The sequence below is a fragment of the Sarcophilus harrisii genome, chromosome 3 (assembly GCF_902635505.1).
Source record: "Sarcophilus harrisii chromosome 3, mSarHar1.11, whole genome shotgun sequence".
In the NCBI taxonomy this organism is placed as follows: Eukaryota; Metazoa; Chordata; class Mammalia; order Dasyuromorphia; family Dasyuridae; genus Sarcophilus; species Sarcophilus harrisii.
This window is the reverse complement of record NC_045428.1, coordinates 33,565,428-33,589,465: the sequence shown is the minus strand read 5'-3', so window position 1 is coordinate 33,589,465 and position 24,038 is coordinate 33,565,428. Positions and strand designations below refer to the sequence as shown.

General features: G+C 35.0%; 1 protein-coding gene across 6 annotated transcripts in view; it reads right to left on the bottom strand.

Moving 5' to 3' along the window:
* Nucleotides 1-24,038, bottom strand: part of NAALADL2 (N-acetylated alpha-linked acidic dipeptidase like 2) — a 1,183,950-nt gene that overhangs the window by 168,770 nt on the left and 991,142 nt on the right. For all 6 annotated transcript variants that reach the window (XM_031957680.1, XM_031957679.1, XM_031957681.1 and 3 more), the window contains one exon: nt 1,283-1,378. In XM_031957680.1, the coding sequence (XP_031813540.1) occupies nt 1,283-1,378 (96 nt within the window). The remainder of the gene's footprint in view (nt 1-1,282; nt 1,379-24,038) is intronic.

Sequence of the window (24,038 nt, the reverse complement as noted above, 5' to 3'; positions counted from 1 at the left end):
AACAAGCAATCCAACAAATGCTCAGGCACAAGGTTAGGTGAATAAAGTTCACAGCTTATGATGTGGGTTCAAATGACTTATTCAAAGGGCTTCCTTCTAACAAGGAAAGGTCTAAAAGATAGAAGGGATGGATAGAGCCACATGAGGATCATTTTGTTTTGTCTTCTTATCACAAGGGACAGTTCATTCTGGAAAGAAGTGGAAAATAATTGATATAAAAACAAAAAATCAATAAAAATACATTTTATGTACAAAATAAAATGTTGAAGCTATATAAATAGGAGAGGCCTCTAGGATACCTTCTTTGTAGCTGTGTATTAAATACCCTTACTACAAGAGGAAAAGTTTATTTATAATTTTGCCAATTAGTCAAAAGTACTTTCTGAATAAAGAGTCAAAAGTCACTGAATACTTCAATGAATAATAATTCAAGATAATAAAGATATACATAAGAGGGGATATAATTAATATCATAGGCTATATATATATATATATAAAATATTGGACAAATCACTTTCCCTACTTTTACCTCAGTTTCCATACCTACAAAATGAAGGATTTGGAGTAGATGGAATATCCCGTCCCTCCTGGGTCTAAAAGGCTCCATTTTGGATTACATGTGATTTCACTTGCTGAAATAAGTATCTTTCAAAGAACATTTTCCATTTAGAAGAGTCAGACATGGACCAGGCCATCCTCAGCAACGAGATCAACCAAATCATTTCCAATGGAGCAGTAATGAACTGAACCAGCTATGCCCAGAAAAAGAACTCTGGGAGATGACTAAAAACCATTACATTGACTTCCCAATCCCTATATTTATGCCCACCTGCATTTTTTATTTCCTTCACAAGCTAATTGTACAATATTTCAGAGTCTGATTATTTTTGTACAGCAAAATAACGTTTTGGTCATGTATACAACAATATTTCAGAGTCTGATTATTTTTGTACAGCAAAATAACGTTTTGGTCATGTATACTTATTGTGTATCTAATTTATATTTTAATGTACTTAACATCTACTGGTCATCCTGCCATCTGGGGGGAGGGGGTGGGGAGTAAGAGGTGAAAAAAATGGAACAAGAGGTTTGGCAATTGTTAATGCTGTAAAATTACCCATGCATATATCCTGTAAATAAAAAGCTATTAAATTAAAAAAAAAAGTCAGACAAATAGAATAAAAATATACTTTCCCACTCTTAAGTACCATCACTATCACAAATCAGAATGAAAATTAAAAACAGCCTGGATAATTAATTAACAATTTTCTCTCACCCTTACCTTTGCAATAGTTTCATGAAGGTTGAAGAAAGGATCCAATTCTTCAATTTCTGCAAGCCGTACAGGAAAAAGGGCCTCAGAGAGAAAACTTGGACCCTGTGACAAATCAGAAGAGAAGTCTTTAAGACTCTTCATTGATTTTGTTCTTCAAGTGTATATTGGATTTCCTTTAAAGTTTCAAAAGAACTCTTAAGTATTTTAAGACTTTTTTGCTGATTTTAGAACTTTATTTTACTGATCTAATTAACCCATTAAAATTATCTTCAAAAGAAAGATTCCTTTTGTAAAATTCTTGATGGCTATTAACAGTAACTTATTGGCCAAGAAGAAGGTTTGACTCACCTTTTTTTTTGGCCAAAGGCAATAATCCTTGACAGTTTCCCTTTTTCTAAGTAAAGATGTGTATGCTGTGTCTGCTACCTTTTGTACAAAGGCAATAGTCAGGATCTCTCATGTGTCTTAAATCTATAATATATTAGGTTTTAAGGAGTAAAAAACCAAGAATAGTATGAAAAATTTGATATAAAAATGGTGCCTGAATACAAAATGCCCAGATGGAGGAAAAAAAATAAATTAAATTCTGGTTATTGTCAAAGTAAACTTGATACAAAAAGTAAAAAAAATAAAAAAAAAATTTAAAAAACCCTTTTTTTTTTCCATTGTTGGCAAATGAATTGATATGTTGGCTGCCCAAAGGAACCATATCATAGCAGATCACCCATGAATATTAAAATGGAAAAAAATGGATTAGTGAGAGAGCAAAGACATTATTTTATGCATAATGAGATGGACCAAGATTCAAAGTATCCCTATAGACTGAAAAAGAAAAAAAAATTACAAAAAAAGAAGAAAACTCAAAGTTGCGGATTGCAAATCTCAGCAACCCAGGGAATTATTATTATTGAACAGTAATCAGGAATGACTGCTTTTTTAAGGAACCATTTTTCTCAATAGAAATCACATACTATTAGAGTTAGAAAAAAATTTAGAGGTTTTATCTAATCCTCTTATTTTATAGATGATAAAATGAGTAGAAAGATTAATTGATATATATCCAAGGTCACCCACAGTTAGTTCCTGAAAGAGTCAAGACTTGCCAGTCTATTTTAGTAAATAGATGAGCTTTGTTTTTTTAAAGTAGTAGTATCCATTTTAATGCAACAATTAATTGAATTAAGTGCTTTTAAAAGTTTGTTTTCAGAAAATAAAAAGGTAAACAATAGAACATAGCATATAATCCTTACTCTACTCCCAGCCCAGCTTTTTGATCTTTTGTGAGTGACCGCCTCCTCCTCTATATACTGAACATGACCACACCTGCCTATTTCTTGTCACAAGATGACTAGATGGAGCAAATCTATATGAAAATGATTTGTAAGCTGAACGTACTATAGAAGTCAGTAAAATACATAATTTTTGAAAGCAGGGTCTACCTTCAATTTTTTTCTATATGCCTAGCATCAAACATAGTGCTTGCTCAATACAGGTACTTTATTATTGCTTATTGAATTGAACTAAATAAATTCAATTGTCATCATTCTTCTTAAGCATCAACTATACGATCATAGACCTCCAGGAAAAAAAAAAAAAAAAACATTGATCCTCTCAGTGTTCTAGGTATCTAAGATTATGAGTTGGTTCTACTGATTCAAGAGTTTCATCACTCACAGCTTCCAGGTCACCAATGGAATCTTAAGTCTAAGCCCAATCTCATCTTTATCTTCTAACAACAAGTCAGTGACACATGCATTCCCTCCCACATATATATATATGTAAATAATATCTGGATATATATATAGGTGTGTGTATACATGTATATTTTATATATATGTATACATGCTACAAATTTTTAAATATATATATATTTGAATTTTGAAAATATCCTTAAATTTCAAAATTCAGAAATCAAAGTCAAATCCACTCCTGAAGGGCTTCCGATGGAAGGATTATTTCCTCACCTTCAGTCATCATCTTTCTGAGAATATGCTGCTTGTAGTATCATGTTCACTTCTTTAGCAAAGCTTGACAATGTCGATTCTTTCATCTACTGCTTACACTTGCTTATCACAGTCATTTTAGTGCTAGTAACTTTGATCATACTGTTACTTGTGTCCTGTGAGAGCGTAGCACTGATGAGATGACTTAATATACTAGTCTAGCCTATGTCAGGAAAGACAATGATCTGAGTCCACCTCCAACACTCACTAGAAGTATAACTTTAACCCATCAATCAATCAACAAGCATTTTAAAAAATAAATAAGTTCAACAATGGGCTTTGTTAAATGGAGGAGGAAAAGTTAAGAAAACAACCATAATACAATATTATAGAATCTATGAAAGAATAAATTTTACCTCAAAGAGAAGATATAAGATAGCGTCTTCCCACTTCTGCACGGGAAGGGCACTATGTGAATGGAATGCTGCTTATACTTAAAGACTTTTTCAATCGATTAGTTATTTTTATGGAACTCTTAATTTTTTTCCATAAGGAATAGATCCCTTGGAGGGATGGGATAAGGATACCCTGTGGGAAGTAAATGATATGAAAATAATCCATAATAATTTCACTTTATGAAAAAATGGGCATCAAACATTTTAATAGGATGCATTCTGTTCTTTTTCATGATCAAATCCATTCTATCATTCAATTCCTCCCCCCCCCCCCCAAACAGATGAGGAAGGGCTCAGAAAGCTTATGTTTTCCTTAAGGTCAGATAGCTCCCCTGCCTATGTCATTAAGCTATTATAAAGAAAATCCCTCATAAACCTAAAATATATTTCATAGATATGAATTACCATGTTATTTTTCATCTCCAAGGTCACATAGTTGGCTTATATTTCAGCTGGCTCTCAATTCTAGGTTTCCTGATTTCCTATTAACTCTTTCCCCTGCAACTAGCTAGGAAGAGGAAGATTGGGTGGCTGAGTTATATTCTCAACAATTGCTTTGTGCATCCTACGGGATGCTCTACTTACAGAAATTAACTGCTGATTCTCATTTTGTTGATTTTCTGTGGAAATCTGGATTATGATGGATGCTGGAAGGCAAAGCACTAAGCTTTTTCTGCCACGATTGAATCTCTTTAGCAATCATCTCCAATGAAGAGACACAAGTGATGTTTTCAAGGTACAACTCTGTGCTTTCCTGTCCTCTTCCCTCCTTTCCTTCTACACAAATGCTTCTTTTATAAACACCCTTCTTTGGAATCTACTGATATGTAAACACATGTGGGTTGTTCCCCGGTTGTTTCCAATTTTAATGATGGTATTTACCTATCTCAGTGGTTTGCACCTGTTTTCTTGAGTGGATGAATGCACACTGAGCCTGGGGTTCTGCTTAGTCTGTCATGGGAGTTGAAGGATAGATAGGCACCAAATTTCCTGAAGTTGCTTCTCTCACTAATTAGAAATCAGAACAAAGATTCATAGACTGCTAGATTATCATCTTGTAAATGCCTTCTTTACAGACAACTAAACTGAGAACTATAAAAATTCAATGCCTTGGTAAAGGTCATAGGATCTTGGACTTATCAGTGGAAGTCTCCGTAGAAATCAGTGAGTTAATCTTCCATTTTTCAGAGGATGAAACTGAGTTTCAGAGGCTAGTCAAATGTCATTACAAGTGCTATGTATCTGAGACAGAATTTGAACCCAGGCTAGTAGAACAAAAGGAATAACCATACAGGCCTCTTGATTCTGAAATTCTGATGGTGGTGCTAATGATGATGATAATAAATGATGCTAATAAAAATAATCTATCATTTTCAAGAGAAAAAGCATGCTATAGTGGTCAGAGAACTAGCTTCAGAGTCAGGAAAACCTGTTATATAATCTCTGTATCCCAGGGCAAATTCCTGTGATCCAGGCAAGTCTCTAAGTCTACAAGTACACACTATGACAGCAGCTAGGTAGCATGGTATGTAGAATGTCAGGTCTGGAATCAAAAAAAGGTTTGAGTTTAAATCTAGTCTCAAAAACTTACTACTTGTGTTACTTTGTTTTCCTCAATTTCAAGAAAATGGCAAACCACCTCGATAATTTTGTTAAGAAAATCCCAGATGGGGTCACAAAGAGTAAGACAGTACTGAAATGACTTAATGACAAAGCAGAGCACTTGATGATCTTCATTAGTGGATTCTGTTCTCCAACAGGGAACTCCCTATATCAATGAAATCAAATTGTTCTGTCCCCACTCTTTCTACTCTCTATCAACCCCCCCCAAAAAAAGTTTTTCTAAAACACAATGGAGAATAGGTTTCTACTAAACTTCAGGTAAAAGTATTAAAACAATCATTTTTACATCCACAATGCACTTCAAGAATGATTTCATAGTCTGCATTTATATCTATGTTTGTTTAGCTGGAAGTAGCTTGCCAAACCCCATCATCTCATTTTGGCAGGAAGGAGGCTGCTAATTCCCTGTACGTGGTTGTGGCCATAAGGCCATTAACCAGACATAAACAAATCATTGGGAGGGGGGTAAGGAAGAAAGATAATTTTGGCCCCTTTTAAGGAAGAACAAAAATGCCCCAATAACAGACTATACATGTTTCACTCTATACTATATTTATCAATCTTTCAACTAAACTTTAGCTTGCCACCACACTAATTTTTCAAAACAAAAACCTTATTTGGTTCATAAAAATGTGTTTAGTTCCAATTCTGAGGTTTAAACTTTTTTACCCATACCATTAAGTTTTCCATTGGCAGGGTTGTTTAACTTTGCTCTATCACAGTAAGTGTAACATGACCCTGACTCCTGAATACTTTAAAAGCAGTAGTCGGAAACTCCCAGTTTAGACAAGAGAAAACTGCAGCTTAAGCCCTCTGCTCACTTACCCTCACCCCTCCTTACTTCATCTGGAGAAGAGAATGCCCATCCATCCTTAAATTCCATATATGGATTAGAAATTTGTGAAGGTTAGAGACGACAATAACAGTACAGTCCCTTGTGGGATGGAACAAGCTCATTATGAACATGACCTTGGAAATAAACCCTCCCTCTCTATAATCACAGCAAGCCAACTGGAGACTAGGTATAGGTAGTAGAAAAGTAGACCTGTGTGTAAATGAAAGGAAAAGAATGCTTTGAGTCTATTATTTTCCCAATCCTGCCATTTGTTTGCATTTCATGTTTAAGAACCCAAAAAAGAGATATGCTATTCTCTTTGTTGAGAAGATTTGAGGCACTGCTAGTGCTCATATTGATTTGGCATCCTGAGTTTTGAGCTAGCAGGAAACTTGGAAACATCTACTTCGAGTCTCTCATTTTTAAGGAAAGCAAATCTCAAAGAAAGGATGGAATTGTCTGAGATTATGTGATTAGTTAGGGCACAGAGATATGCTGATTCCCAGTGTATCATTCTTCCTATTAGACTACATTGTCCCCATTCTTTCTCAATAGAATGAAAATTCTTTGACAGTAGGAATTTTTTCATTGTTGCCTTTGCCTAACAAAGGGTCTTATTCAGAATAGGTGCTTAATATGTGCCTATTGATTGATTGATTGATTCAGCAGTTGCAGTAGCAGAACATAGTTAGCATTAGCATTTATATAACTCTTTTGAAGACTTGCAAAGCATTTCACATGTCCTGATACATTTGATCCTCACAATAAACCTTTAAGATAGATATTTTTATTATCCTGCTTTGACAACTGAGGCAGAAAGAGATTATGTATTTCCCAAGGGTCACAAAGTTTGTATTCCTCTCTCCAAGTCCAATTTACCATGTAGATACATTTAAATCCCTCAAGCTTCTCTTAAAACAGATTCTTCCTTGAAATGGAGCATGAAACAAGGGAAGAAAACCAAATCTGGAGATAAACCGGATTTAAATTTCAGTTCTGCTGTTTACTAACTAGATAATTTTGGACAGAACACAACATCAGAGAACATCATTTTTCTCACCTGTAAAATGGAAATAATAATAATAATGTTACCTAATTCACAGGCTTGTTGAGAGGGTCAAGTGAGATAGTACACAGAAAGGCCTTTTGTACATTATAAGATGCTATCAGTCAGCTCCTGATATAATTATGGTGTTTCAGAACGCTGGACGTAAAGTCAAATATGAATCTTACTTCTGTTGTTTATTTTCTCTGTGACTCTAGGAAGTCAATGAAACTTGCCTGTACCTTATTTGGAGCTGGTACTATAATCCCTTATTTTTAGGATGGTTGTGAACATTGGGTGAGGTTAAGTATGAGAAGCCTTTCACAAATACCAGCTATGATGGCAGCTTTATTTTCATCATTCACCCTAATTTCATTTATAAATATTAAAGACAATGGAAGTTGTTGAATTAGTGACATAAAGGTACATAGACTCCTGTTTCTTTCTGCTTTATTCTCTTAGGTCTACAGTAGTTGTAAAGTTATCTGGGGTCAGGGCAAAGTGGAAGTTCCATTATGGGTAAATATCATCTTTAATGTAGATACAGAATGTAGATACAGATACTCAAACTCTATTGGAGTCTTTCAACTTTCCACAAACAAACTCCTTTTATTTCCATAAAATAACTCATTTTATTTTGTTTAGACTTTCGTAAAATCTTAGAAATGTTATGGGCCCAGAAAACCCTATATGAAGAGTGGGAAGCTGAAGGTATCCCAAGATGCTATCTAAGATTTACTTTTTTTTTTCTGAAGCAATTGGGGTTAAGTGACTTGCCAAAGGTTACATAGCTAGGAAGTGTTGAGTGTCTGAGGTCACACTTGAACTCAGGTCCTCCTGGCTTCAGGGCTGCTGCCCTATCCACTGCACCACCTTGCTGCTCCGCTGGCTAAGATTTAAAAGAGCCTCTTCCTATATCCACTGTTTTTCATTAATTCAACAAGTAAAGAGAGAAATATAACAGAAAATCTTAAGAGTTTACAAAACACAGAGACAAAAGAACTATAGATTTAGTTTCAGGGAACTGGGTTCCCTGCTCTGTGATGTTTAACAAATCATTTATTTACTATGGATGTCAGTTAGGAACCTTCCAGTTCTAAAACTATGAACCACTTCCTGAAACATATAAAGCAGCAAAATGTTCCTGATAAACCCTAAATCTTGATAGGAAACATTAAAAGAGTGACATGTTGGAAAGAACACTGACTTTAGAACTAAAGGTTCTGAGTTTGAATTCTGATTCTGCCTTATCATCAACATTATTAATATTACTGAGCTGCTGATGATATTGAAAATTAGCATTTATATAGCATATTGTAAATTTTAAGATTTACAAAGTGTAACAAACATTATCTTATTTGACCTTTTCAACATCTCTGGGAGCTAAATACTTTTTATCATCTACATTTTAGAGATAAAGAAATATGTAACCTTGGAAAAAACACTTTGTCTCAGCCTGTTCTCTCGACTGCAAAATAAGGATCATTGAATCATAAGTACAGAGCTGAAGGTTCATACGGTCCAAACCCCTCACTTTATATAGTTATCTAAGTGGCTCAGTAAATAGAGTACAGAACTAGGCAATCAGGAAGTCCCGAGTTCAAATTTTACCTCTGATACTACCAACCTGAGCAACTCTATCATTCATTTAAGCACTATATGTTTTAGATAAATAGGGATAATAGCATCTATTTCACAATGCTGTGAGGAATAAATTGCTTAACATATGAAGTATTTTGTAAAACTTAAAGCCCTATGTAAATGCTAATTATTATTATTATTTATTAACCTTAGAGAGATGACAATTGCCTTGGCCAAGGTCACAAAGGAATAAATAATCAAATCACGATTTAAACTCAAGACCTTCTAGTTCTCAATCCGACAAGGATGTGTGACAAAGTGCTTAGTGAAGGTTCAGACTCGTACAGGCACTTATACATCAGATCTATAATGAGAAAGAACCTGAGATTTGATATAGTTTAATCCAGTCAACTAATAATGAGTAGATTTGTAGTTTCTCCTTGGAAAACACTGAGAAAAAATGGTCAGCCCTAAATGCTTGATATATTAAAAGCAAAACAAACACAAGGCTTGGAATCATGTTTATGAAATTTTAAAACCTTTCTCCCCCCCCCAATTTTCTATTTAGTATCTTGTGTCTGACCCCTAAGATGTGATTCTTATCTCCTGTCATAAACCAGAATGGTCCAACATAGTAGCAAGGTGACCTGAAACTTGGACAAATCAGCAATCGAATCAGGCATGATTAATTGGTTTTTTCCAATCCTTGGAGGAAAATAATATAAAAGAAATTGTCTCCAAAATGAGCAGCACAAACTCCAAAAGATGGGGTCTTTGGTAAAATAGGGTCCTCAGGGAAGGCTTTGAGTAAATTTAGCAACTGCATTGCCCATTTCAAACTGTTTTTGCCTCCAGGAAAGCTTTCTGAAGAACATCATAGTACTGACCTGCAGTCAATGCTTTTCTCAGGGTTGCATTTAATCAACTGTGAAAGCAATGAAGGATCCAGGAGTGAGGCCACGAAAGTCTAAACATCAGGTCAAGAAAAGAACTAGTGCCTTATTCAGCTCCTGGTGGGGATGTTGGAAGCCTTTAGTGGCCTTGAACTAAGAATATATTGGAAATTCCCTTCAAAGCTTTCAGCTGATATCCATATGCTGCCTTTAAAAACACTGGAGAAAACAAATCCCATAATATTAGTCAGTCTGAAAAATTGTGGTTCATTTTATTTATATCTTGGTCCTGTCTCAAAGGTATAGTCTGTGACAGAGGTGATACAGCAGGCCATAGGACACAAAACTGGAACATTCAATCACTTAACTTTCTCCTTCCAATTGCTCCTGGAAATTTCTTTCCATGTGAAGAAAAAAAAAAAAAGAACATGTAACAATTCATAAATGACTTCAAATCGACATGATTGGAGTTCTATCATCAAAAGAGTTTTTCCTTTTTCCTCATCCTAAGTGACAATGAGATCACTTGGAGACAGCCTCACATAAATCTAATTCCCATGCACGTCAAACACCATCCTCTGATCTTACTGGTCTTTTTTTTTTTTTTTTTTTTTTTTTTAAATGAAAGATGAGCAATAACAACAGCTTGAAGAGGGTAATTTTTAATTTTGCCTTTGTATGCTCAATGCCTAGCAGAATGTCTGGTACATGGTAGATACTTAATAAAGATTTGTTAAACAGAATTAAATTATAAACTGGAGAATGTTGAACATCGCCTGGCATATAGCTGTTGTTCAGTAATGCCTGACTCTTTCTGGACTATACTATCCATGAGGTTTTGTTTTTTTTTTTTATGCAAAGATACTGGAGTGGTTTGCCATTTTCTTCTCCAGCTCATTTTATAGATGAAGAAACTGAGGCAAGCAGAGTTAAATGACTTTTCTAGATTCACACAGCTAAGAAGTATTTGAACTCAGGTCCTTTTGACTCCAGGGGTGATACACTGCACCTTATAGAGTCCTCCGAATTATTTCTGTAAAAAGTACCAACTAAGATTTCAAAAAACTGTCCAAGTGTCTGGAGAACAAATATATTTTTTTGTATTCATATGCATCAATTTGAACAAATGTATATCTTCATTTGGGTACCAATTAATCCTTCCTTTATTTTCATTCCAAAATCACATTATCTTAATTGTCCTTTGGACCTCTAGCATGACCATGAAATGATATAGGCATTGATTTTTTTACTTTTCAGATTATAGTTTACTTCTGATTAAACTTAGACTGAACACTAAAACCTTTCCATCTCATTTTATTTTATTTATTTAATACTTTCCCCCAGTTACATTTAAAATATTTTTTTTACATTTGTTTTTTAAGATTTTTGAGTTCTAGGTTCTCTTCCTCATGCCCATCCATAATTAAGAAATCACATGTGAAGCTTGAAAAAATCCTCTATTTCGTTCAATGATCATCTTTTTCTCTGAAGGATTATACTCAGTTTTGTTGGGTAGATGATTTTTGGTTGCAATTCTAGCTCCTATGCTTTCCGAAATATCATATTCCAATCCTTCCGATACTTTAATGTAGAAGCTGCTAAATCTTGTGTTATCCTGACTGTGGCTTCACTATACTTGAATTGTCTCTTTCTAGATGCTTACAATATTTTCTCCTTGGCCTAGGAGTTTGGGCCTATATTGGCTATAATATTCCTAAGCGTTTTCATTTTGGGATCTCTTTGAGGAAGTGATCAGTAGTGTCTTTCAATTTCTATTTTCCCCTCTGGTTCTATAATATCAGAACAAGTTTCCTTGATAATTTCTTGAAAGATGATGTCCAGGCTCTTTTTCGATCATGACTTTCAAGCAGACCAATGATTTTTAAGTTATCTCTTCTGGATCTATATATAAAGTCAATTTTTATTTTCCAATGAGATATTTTTTCCTTATTTTTTAAAATTTTATTGTGATTTCTCATGAATTCATTAACTTCCATTTGCTCCATTCTATTTTTTAAGGAATTTTTCCTCAGTAAGCTTTTGTACCTTCTTTTCCAATTGGCCAATTTTGCTTTTTTAAGGCATTCTTCTTCTCATTAGCTTTTTATATTTCCTTTTGCACCACTCTCAATTCTTTTCCTAATTTTTCCTTTCTCTCTCTCACTTGAACTTCAAAATCCCCTTTTGAGCTCTTCCATGACTTGAGACTAATTCGTATTTTTCTTAGAAGCTTTGGATGTAGGGCCTTTGACTTTGTCATCATCTTCTGAGTGTTTTGAATTTCCTTGTTCCCATAATAATTTTCAATGGTCAGAAATTTTTTTGTTGTCTGCTCATTTTCCTAGCATGTTACTAGTTTTTAATTCTTTATTGAAGTAGACCTCTGTTCCAAGCTTCAGGGGATTTATGCAGCTTTTTTCAGAGATTCTTCTAGGGAATCTGAACACAAGCACTTTTTTCTACCCTGGATCTGTTAGAAATATTGCTGCCCCACTGTAACTCTAAGATTTATTGCGTTAAAGCAACACCATGGCTGGGGCTGTACTGGCACAGCCTGCATTGGGACTGCACACCGGACTTCTTTCTTGTTGCCACAGACCTTTCTGCTGACTTTCTGAATCCTCCCTGGTATCCCTGGCCCAAGAGATCCAGAAACCTCCAGTACCACTGTTGATTAAGAGATCTGCCTTGCTGGGGTCTGAGCCAGGGCTGAGGTGGAGGCCAAGCTATTCTGACGTGGCTTATACGTTTGCCTGGCCTTTTCTGCTGAGCTTCCTAAGTTGCCTTGAGCTGAAAAATGTTCTACTCTGTGTTTTTGGAGGTTCTGATGCTCTAAAATTTGTTTACAGTCATTATTTAAAGGATTTTGGAGCAATTTGGAGGAGAGATTCTTGCTTTTTACTCTGCCATCTTGGCTTTGCCTCCTAAATTTTCAATCTTAAAACAAATTGTCTCCTTTTTTTTTTTTTTAATTGGGACCCAACTTCTTTATTCCCTTAGGTCTTTGGGTGATAATCAATTGATTTATTAATCAATCATTTGAAGGAAGATTCAAATTGCAAAAGAAAGTAAAAGTTATTTCTCATTCTATTTTTTAAGACGAAGAGTAGCTGTATTCTGATGTATTTTGTATTTGCCAAAATTTTTATTTTAAATCTTCTGTGACTTATCCATGGGCATATACCACCATCAACAGAATATCAATATTAAAAAAGAAAGATAAAATTTTTTGGTTTGAGGGAGATAATTACAAAAAGTTGAGAAATTTCCTGAAGGTTATCTAGCTAATTCTTCTCCCTCTTTTTACTTCTGTGTCCAACTTTTTACCCATTTTCATTGTCATCTCAACATGTACATATTGATAGCAAACTCTATAGGCTGTCCAAATGACTTCCTGTAATAGTCATTTGGGTCAATGGTTATTTTTTATACAACTGGTACTTCCTCTATGGATGGTTAGTACAAACAAAATCTGACTTTTCTTTTAAAAATTTTCATTGTATAACAATGTATAATAAGTGTTTTACATCTGGATGGATTTTAATGTCAGGATCACATCATAACTCTCTTGTTAAGAAATAATCCCAATGAAATCAATGGCTTTTAAATGTATTACTAGACCTCTCTTGGATGCAATTTTCAAAACTAACTGGCCATTGGCCTGCATAAAACCTTTAAGGTAGCATTAACTTCTGCCCTTATGGTAATGAAGATTAGGATGTATCTGTGACTCTAAAGATCCTTGTTACCATGATCCAAGTCTTAAAAGATTACAACAACTAAACAAATGGAGCCATGCTTCCTGTATTTCTTGAACCATATCTTAAATCCACATCACCTTGAACAGTCAACAGTAGGTCCCAGGTCATGTCTCACGTGCTCACTGTTGAACCCAGAGTGGCTCAGAATGAATGTAAATAGCAATAATTTCAATTTATGCCAGAAAACCCGAGGGTCTTCGCTTCCCAGATTATTAGTGGGTTTTGTTTTTTTTTTGGACTAGGTAAAAGAGGTCATACTTAGCCTTATCACTAATTAGGCTTTGGCTCAGTCAAAATGAAACCTGTTAAAATTTTATCTTAATAAGGCCAAAGTATCCTATTGAATTCAGGGCCTTTTCCACTCATCCTGATCTGTATCTGGCCACTGGACCCAGATGGCTCAGGATAAGAGAGTGAGTGGTAACTTTGCATAGCCTTCTCTCACTTAAATCCAATTCATTTGTATATCATGGCATTACCTCTTTCTTTCTTGAATTCCACCCTAGCTCTCTATGTGGAAAAAGCTACCAATATCAGAGAAAATTATTTAATCCAAATGTGATCAGAGAAAAATCACATAAAGCATCTTTTAAATCCAGATAAGCTGGTTAGAAAGGTTGTAGCTGAATATATAGGCTTGACCTGCTCTAGTTTACAAAACAACTAAGGCCTTCTTTCTTCAAAGCAACTGTAGCTACTGACCTCTCCCAGCTCCTTTGACTAGACTTCAGAGGTACATCCTGTATCAAACTTTGGTTCTATTCCCTGACACTCCTCTGCAGATTCCCGGGGAATTTACTTTAAGACTTTTGAACTAAAGATGATATCATTTCTTGTTCTGGTCAAAGTGATCAAATAAACTTTGCCTCCAAATCATAAACTTCTATAACTCAGACGAGTTAGCTTAGATTCCTAAGATCATCTCAATGCTTAGTTATCTGACATAACTATTCTAATAAAATATTAATCTTTTTGCTGATTTCTAGCACATCTTGGGTCCAATAAAGTTGAGTCACATCCCACTTGGGTCCTTATACAGAACAATAATTAATGAAGATGACAGAAAATATTTCTATACAAATGTAATTACACATTCATAGATCATAGAGAATAATATAAACATGTTATAAACAATATGTAATGTACACACTATAACATAGAACATAAAATATATGTATATCATACATGTAATATATGATTACATACAATATATCTATGCCTATATCTATATAAACATATGTATATGTATGTATGTGCGCGTGTATATATCTATCCTAAGATAATCATATCTTTGGTGTCTTCTGTTCAATTGTATCTCTATTCTTATTAACTTTTTGAACTATATCTTTGAACTCTATTTGTCTTGAATTACTGCACCTAATCTTGGAATTGGAAGACACTTGGAGGCAAATTTCTGTGGGTCTTTATATAAGACAGTGGAGCCCTCCAAATCTTTTGAGATCTCCATTTGTCTAGAATTGAGGATATAATATTCATAGCCCATAGGGAGATGGACGTCAAGTGTTATATAAATGTCAGTTATCATTATATTAAGATGCAATCTGTCCATTCTACAGTCAATCAACCAATAAGCATTTTAAGCACTTACGTGCCAAGTATTATGCTGTTTTCACTAAAGAATAACTCTATCCCCACTCCTAGTTTACACATGCTCCATTTCTCATCTCCAAGTCTTTGTCTTAGCTGAGGCCCACATCTAGATCGTATTGCCTCTCCAACTGGTCTCTTAGAAAACCTCTTCAAGATTCAAATCAGGTATGTGCTTCCATCCTTCCACATGAAATCTTTCCTGATCCCACCCTTAACTACTACTAAATATCCCAGCTATCTTGTATTTATTTTCTCTTCTGCTTAGAATATAAGCTCATGAGGGCAGGGGTTATTTTTCTTTTGTATTTGTATCTTACTCTAAGCAAGGTGCCTTGCTCAGGAAGCTTATTAAATAATGCTTGCTTATTATCCATGAAATGAATACTAAGAAAACATAATTCTCTTTGGCATTTATACTGGTATTACAGAATGAGTTTTTCAAAGGAGACAAGAAGTATTTTAAGAAGAACTAAAGAGATAATCAAAAAGAAGCTGGGGGCATTAAAAAAAGATATTTCTCCTCTTCTATGGCAATAATGTCCTGTATCACTATCCAGAATTGCAAATAAAATCTAGTTAGAGTGAACACCAAAATAAATCTCTTTCTGTGAGCTATGATAATCTGAAGTAACAGGATTTTGAGGTTCCAGGTACAAAAAAAGAAACTTCAACAATGCCTAACCCAGTATAGTAAAAAAAAAAAAAAATACTTTAGTTCTTATAGCTAAGGAAGAATCACTTTAATGATCACAATATTAACTCACATTTCCATGGAACTTAAAGGTTTACAACAATTTTTTACAACCCCTCTGAGGGAAGTAATGGTAATTATTGCCCCCATTTCACAGTTGGGGAAACATCCAGAGGGAGATTAAGTCATTGGCTCACCTACAGGCATGTCACTAGTAAATATTAGGGCTAGGATACTGACATACAACATAATGGGCTATTGTAATAGATTATGTATTGTCTGCAGATAAATCTTCACTTTTTGATTCATGGAGAAAGGTGGAGAGAAAGCAATGCGCCAGTGTCTATAGTAATGTATGACAACACACACAAAAACGAGGTTGAACTATGATGAATTACAGTGAACACAGCCTGAAAAACTGATGAGGAAACCAGCTTTCTTCTTCCTCTACAAAGATGGGGGCTGCAGACATGGAATGGGATATAGAAACACTGAGCTGTTCTTCCAGATGGCTTTGTTCCAATAGTTGGGGGTTGTAAGCTTTATTTTTTTTAAAAGGAAAGTTTCAATGGCTGGGTTTCAAAGGACATGGAACATTGTGTATGGGGAACAGCAGTTGGGTAGATCTGTATGGCCAGGACATGGAGCTCATGAGGTAGAAAAACATATAGTAAGTCTGAAGAATCAGTTTCAGGTCACAGTTTGAAGGGTTTTATCTGCCAAATAAAATAGCTTGTTATTTTATTCTGGAGTCAGCCGAAAGGTATGGAAACTTTTTGAGTAAAGGAATGACACAGACTGATATTTTAGCAATATCAATTTTTCATCTCTTGGGAAGACAAATTTCAGAGGTAATAAAATGGTGGCAAGGAGGTGAATTAGGAGGATACCACAATATTTTGGGTAAGAAGGGGTAAGAATCTATTGTCCTGCTTGTGTGAATGGGGAGAGAAGTACAGAGTTGAGATATATATGAATAGAATCACTAATAAATTGATGATTGACTGAACTTTCTCTTCTCTTTGCATTTTCTTGTTATTTCTATCTCCTGGTTCTCTTTCTTGGTTGACAACTTTTCAGTCCCTTTTGCTGTTTCATCATTCAAATCATTCTCTTAACTGTGTGTTCCACAAAGTTTCACCCTCATCCTTCTTCTTCCTCTATACTTTTGGTAACCTCATTGCCTCCTATGAATTTAGCAACTTTCTCTATGCATATATTATCTCTATATAACTAGTCACATTCTCTTTCCTGAGTTTCAATCCTTCATCACCTTTTGTACCTCTTGGGCAATTTTAATCTGGATGTCCTGGAGACATTTCAAACCCAATCTATTCAGAAATGAAGTTATTATTTTTCCCTTTTGAATCTCTTCTATTCCCAGGTTTCCCTTTACTGTCAAAGCCCCCATACCAACATGCTTCTAGTCTCTCAGGCTTGTTTCCTTGGAATGATCTTCCACTTCTCATTTTCCCTCACCTCCTATATTAAATTTCTTGTAAAATTATGTGTTCACCTTTATAACATCTATTCCTTTAGACTTCTTCTCTCAACAAATGCTTAGACTCTTACCATATTATTACAAAAGTCTAATAATTGAATTTCCTGCCTCAAGTCTCTCCCCATTCTAGTCCATCCAACACATTGTTGTCAAAGTGATTTTCTTTAAATACAGATCTTGCCATATGACTTTTTTATTTCTTGTGATACTTATTTCCATTCCATTCTATCCATGTTTGCTATATGGATAGATCACAGGTCCAGTCTATTAAAAAAAATAAAGCAATATATGCCAGTATCATTATTGTCACAATAGCCAATGGTCTAGAAGTAGAGGATTTTCTATCAAAAGGAAGACTGGCCCAACAATAGTGAATGATATCATAGTCAATTATCACCATGGCAACCCATAGTATAAATAAAAACAAATAATCCCTCTCAGTTCTGTATAGCCCCATTCCAAGGTGATAGTAGCAGAAAAGGGAGCAGAAAGTACAAAGTATTCTCTGGAGAAAATGTGTGTCAGCAGAGAAGGGAACCGAGTTTGCCCTAGCTTTATGGCCCTCAGTTCTACTTACAATAATGCTGAAATATTGTCTCATCTGCATTCAAAAGCATGAAGGAAGAAGAAACACTTGGGAAGGGAGATAAAAAGGAAAACAGAACAAAACCCCTTTTTTTGTCTGCACTGCAGTCAGAAGGTGTATATGCAAGAGCATGTGCCTGTCTCACACACACACACACACACACACACACACACACAACACATGATGTCTCTCTTATGGATTTATCCCTTTCAATTTATTTTAAATCAAGTCCTGGCCACATGACTCATTTTGCAGATGGATTGATTAGTTGTAATAAATTATACATTCTAAAGTAAACAAAAATGCAGATGCTCAAATTCATATTTTCAGTGGACCAGATATAAATGATTTAGGATAAAAGAATGAACATTTTTTGTTGTTGTTTTTAAAGCAGTGTAACCAACTGTGGAAAATATTTAGATCAATCACTAGATTTCTCTTGAACTACATGAAAAAGCAATACATGTATGACCAGGTAATCTTGTATTCACAAAAAAATAAGACAATGCTTTTTAGTTCTAGCAAATCAAGATACTCTGTAGGAAACTAGAATCAGCAGATAGTAGACTAGTTTGGAAAGTAGGAGTCAGGATTTTAGTCATCTAATATTTTGGGGACTTGGTTTCCCTCTCTGATAAAGGAAGAATTTGGGATGTCATTGTTGTTCAGTCATTTAGTTGTGTGTAACTTTTATGATAACATGCACTCGAGCATGTTGGACTCTTTCTATTCTCCACTATTTCCCAAAGTCTGTCCACACACATTTTCATTGCTTCTATGACAAGAAGTTGGGATAAACTGTATCCAAAGCTCTATCTTGACTTTTCCACATTTGTATGGCATACTCTTTCATTAATCTTTATGAGACTAACCTTTATTATAAATTGTTAGATAAAATCAGAATATATCAGAACTGGAAGAGAACAGATATCTAATTCAATTATTATCTAAATAAGGATTTTCATTATGAAATGCTTAGAGTAACTAGCCCTGGAGTTGGAGACTTGTAAAAATGATATAGGGGAAAGTTGTAGAATCCCAGGGTCTCTCCTTTCAGTACTCCAACAAGAATGAAGCAAGTTCATAAAATTTAGTGGTAACTCAGAACTCTGAGAAGAAATACTATTGGGTCCTGTTTTCAGTCCAGGGCAGCGAGGAGAGACCATCCAAGGCCTGTGAGCAGTAAAGATATTTCAAATAAGTAGATCTATGTACAATCTTTATTAGAATAGTATTGGAACCTGTAACTATGCATGGGGGAAGAGAAAATGGAATCTGGGGGGAGCCTGATGTCATAGTACTATGGTTCTAGACTCTTACTCTTCTATCTGAGATAGGGGCTGAAGCCTGCAACTGGCTATTAGGATAAAAAGTACAGATCATTTCTAAGCCTACAGTTGTTTCTTGAACCCTGAAGCATGATTGCAGGGCTAGAATCTACAAAAAGAATAAGGATTGAGGGATGAAGCTACAGAGCCTTCTAGCTAAGAGACACTGGGGTCATTAATTGTCTATTGGAACTATGACCAAAGGGCAAACCTACAATTTTGGCACTGAACTTCAAACTGGGTATTGTTTATTCAGACTTAGGCTGAATGAGAGTTTTGACAATATGCAGCTTGTCATGAATTGTTTGAGATCTTGGAATAACATAGTACCCAATATCCAAAGAAAGCAGCATTAGCCCCTACATAATATAGATCAGGACCAAACAAGGCCTTAACATTCACTCCAGAAATATACATAAGCTGGATCTAATACAACATCTCAATTCAATAAGAGAGATGATTATTAATAACCAATGACTTAGGAAGATCCAGAGTTTGCCCCTTTTTCTAAAGTCTTCATTTCAAAGTTTAATTACTTGAAGAATATTATGAAAAATGAGACTAAATTAACTCTTTTTAATCTTGATTAGATCCTACTTCTACTCTTATTTGGGTGGGGACAAAAATCTTTGAATAGATTGCCCAAGGTGTAGTTTCTCTGTCCAAGAGCAATGTTACTCTTAGTCCTTCATTGGAGTGAGCTTACATTCCTTTATAAAATCCATCACTCATTGATTTTTAACCAATCAGAGTTGATTGTTTCCATTAGGATCATCCTTCTTGCAAGGATATATCTGCCATGAGCCTGTCACCTTGATTGTCTTTGGCATTCAAGAATACCAGTAACCTCTTTTTATTAAAATGCTGACATTATTAATAAAATGACTAATTGCCCAAAAATTACTTCTCTAGAATTTTTAAATGTCACATCAGCAAGTAAGGCTGGACAAATGAATAAAGAAACACACAAAAAAAGACATTCATTTTAAAGAGATATTTTGAAGCCATGGATGACTAAGACACAAAGATGGCAGGCTACAAGTGAAGAATGAGGAGTATATTGTCAGATCTGGCCAATAAGTTGGTTTGTCTGGCTTAATTTTACTTTGTTCCAAGGTAGCAGGTTAACTGTTGAAGGGAGGGTGTCATTGTGAAGTCATACACACACACACACACACACACACACATACACACACACAATACTAAAGTATCAAATAAAACAAAATTACAAAATCATCTCAAATGAGATATTGCATTGTTTTGCTGTATCACCATGAGTGGTGAAAGCTTTCAGTTCTTAAATAATGTTAGGTCTGATCTGACTATATTTCAGATTTATTAATCAATAAATTCACAAACATTTACTAAGCATCTAGTAACTACTATATGCCAGGTACTATTCTGGTCACTAGGGTCCAAATGTTCTCAAGAAGCTATCAGAAAAAAAGAACACATAAATATATGTAAATACACACATATATATATATATATATATATATATATATATATATATATATATATATATTCAATAACTAGGAACTTATGACTATAAAAATTTAAGACAAAATTTGAATTCATATTTTCCTGGCTCCAAATTCCAAACTGAAAGACTGGAAAAAATAGTGGAATAATAAAGCATTTCATAAACTATAACAACAACATACAAACAAAAAAATAACCTGGAAACCAAATGAAGGAGAGAAAAATTTAAGACTCATTGGACTACTTAAAAGAAATAACTAAAAAAGATGTGGATATAAAATATTTGTTTGTTTTTGGTTGCACTGTAACTTCATTTATTTTTTTTTTGTAAATAGTAAATTTTATTTTTTCCCAATATATGTAAAGATAATCCTTAACATTCAGTTTTATAATATTTTGAGTTCCAAATTTTTCTCCCTCCCCTTCCTTATCCTCTCTCCAAGACTGCAAGCAACCACATACAATGTTTAAAGAAATTATGAATGAAAAATTTTCAGGCCTATTAGGACTGGAGGACAAAATGAAAATAGTAAGAATTACCCATCATTTCCTTAAATAAATAAAAATATGTTTAAAAGACTTCCCAAGAATATCATAGTCAAAATTTAAAGTGTGCAGGTCTATAGGTAGTCAGATCACCTGGATTTGAATCCTAGTTTGGCCACTTAAATTTCTCTATGACTATGGGAAAATTACTTTCCCAGGTCTTATTTTGTTTTATGCAAACTGAAGTTAGATTTGAACGACCGGAGTCCCTTGCATCTTCAAGTTTATGATCTATAAAGTACAACAGATGTTCATTCAGACTTCCCTTGAAATCCTTCTTTGAAGGGCAGCTCACTCCCTCCTCAAGCAGCCCATTCCACTGCAACCATGATTATTAGGAATAGTAAGCTAAAATCTGCCTCTCTCAAGGTCTTCTCTTCTTCCCGTTTAAAGCAACGCACCTCATCTTACTCCCTCCTATAACACCCTCTAGTTCAGCACTCTGAAACAGATAGGACATGGTCAAAAACTTGAAGAACATTAGCATCACTCCCTGTACCCAATTTTCCAGCAGAGATCCCCTGACTCCAAGTCCAATTCTCTCTCAAATAACATCCAGATAACAAAAATGATTCTAGATATTATGTAACACATAAGAGAAGACCTATATATGGTTCTTTCTAAAACTAATACAGAGAGAACTTTCTGAATGGTGGAGAAAACCGTTTGAGGCCTAATGAAGTTCACTGTCAGAAAATGCCTAGCTCAAAGCCTGACCTTTCCACATATTCCAGCAATCCCTGGCACTCATAATAGTCCAGCTTTCCTGGCCATATGTGATTTTCCAAACCCAGACAAGCAGCTCTCCTTCACAATAGTCTTTGTGATTTTCTCCTTTTTCCCTGCAAGGAAGAGATGTACAGGCTCATTGCCTTGTTAAACTTTTGTGTTAAAAAGATGCAAAAACCAGATAGAATCACTGTCCCAGGTAATGATCCCTACTCACCACATGCTTACAGAGAAAGCAGGCAGTGATCTCTTGTCACTGCTGTGCCCTGCTCACATGAGAGTGACACAGAAGAAATGACTGTAGGAGAAGAAATGAAGAACAGTTTTCTAACTATTTTGAGAGGTATATAACTAAGTGGGGGCAGTAGTTAGAGGTCTAGATCAGGAGTCAAGAAGTTCTGAATTCCATCTAGCCTCAGATACTTATAACTGTATGACACTGGGCAAGTCACTTAATCTCAATCTGCCTCATTTTATTTACTTAGAAAAATGGGATAGTAATGGCTTTAATTTAGTGCTCCTCTCAATCCCTACCGTTACTATCCCTTTTTCTAGAAAAGTAAATTAAGGCAGATTGCGATTAACTGATTTGCCTGAGGAACAATGGATGATATTTGTAAATAGCTTTACATACACTAAATCTTAAAAAAAAAAAAAAAAAGAAAAAACAGCTAGCTCATGTAATTAAAAGTTCTAGACTCACTGGAGCTTGAAAAGTCTGGTGTTTCCAAATCATTCTTCAGTTTCATGCCTTTTTAAAACTTTTTTTTCAGTTAAAAAAAAAAAAACCATAACCTGTATGAGCTCAATGATCTGAGTAGACAACTAGTAGCCTAAAATGGTAGGGTTCTGAGGCAGGCTTTCTGGGTAGACCCTTAAGAGACATCACTCATAAGGTGCTTACAAAGAGGAGGATTAATGAAATCACCTGAGTGAAGTCAGGGGCTCCAAATTTGTGGTCTCTGGAGACCTGAGGGAGTGAATTAAAGTGGAGGAAAAGAGTTATTGCAATCCCAATGTGTCTTTCTTCAGTACTTTCAGCAGCATCATTTTAAGGCAGAAGAGAACAGTGAAAAGTGGGCACAGGGTTTTGAATCAGAGAGTCCAAGATGATGACACAGACAATGGATTAAAGAAGAGATTCTGACTTGTAATTTTTAAAAAAAGAGTTGTGGTATGAGGCACAAGACTCTTTAATTCCCCCAGACTCCTAGAAAAAGGATGAAAAGTCAGGTTACTATTGACTTGGACCCTTCTCACTAGCAGGGACAAAAAATAAAGAGATATCGTGGAGATGAAGAAAAATCTCCATCGTTCTTTTTCTGACTACCTCATAACTTAGCCTTTGTTCAGTCATATCTTATTCTTCATGACCCCATTTAGGGTTTTCTTAGCAGCAATACTGGAATAAGTTATCATTTCCGTTTCCAGTTAATTTTTTTATTGTTGTTGTTACCAAAGAGGAAACAGAGGCAAACAGGGTTAATTGATTTGCCAAAGGTCAATACAGCTAGTAAGTGTTCAAGGCCAGATTAGAACTCAGCAAGAGAAGTCTTCTTGAATCCAGCCCCAGTGCTCTAACCACAATGTCACCTAGCTGTCCTAACTCACTGCATTGAACTAATTCTGCCCTAACTTTAATCTCTTCCTTATAGCTTCTTTTACATCAAGTACTCTTTAATTCAGGACCAAAATGCCTGGTAATGAAATGCCCTCTCCCTCACCCCAAATTCCAACTCTGGCATCTCTAGTTTCCCTCAAGGTTCAGATCAAACATCAGAAATGAATTCTTTCCCAATTCCCCCAACTTTAATGTCTCCCCTCAAAATTACCCTTTATATGCTTTCTCTACTCCACACCTTTTTAAGGTTCTCAAGGACAGGGAATGGTCATTGTTTTTTTCATTTCCAGGGTCAAATTGATTGTCAAATGCTTGCTTATTTATTGATTTGTTTATTGAAGACTTTCAGAATCAATTAATTAGCACAAACCAATGATTTCTGGGTTGGTTTTTTTTTTTTTTTTTTTTTTTGATGAGGTGGAAAAGGATGAAAAAAAAGTCATTAAATTCCTGAAATGGGAAAAGTCAAGAGAAGTCAAATTAACAAGCTTTTATTAATTACATGCTACTATATATACCATATAGGTACTC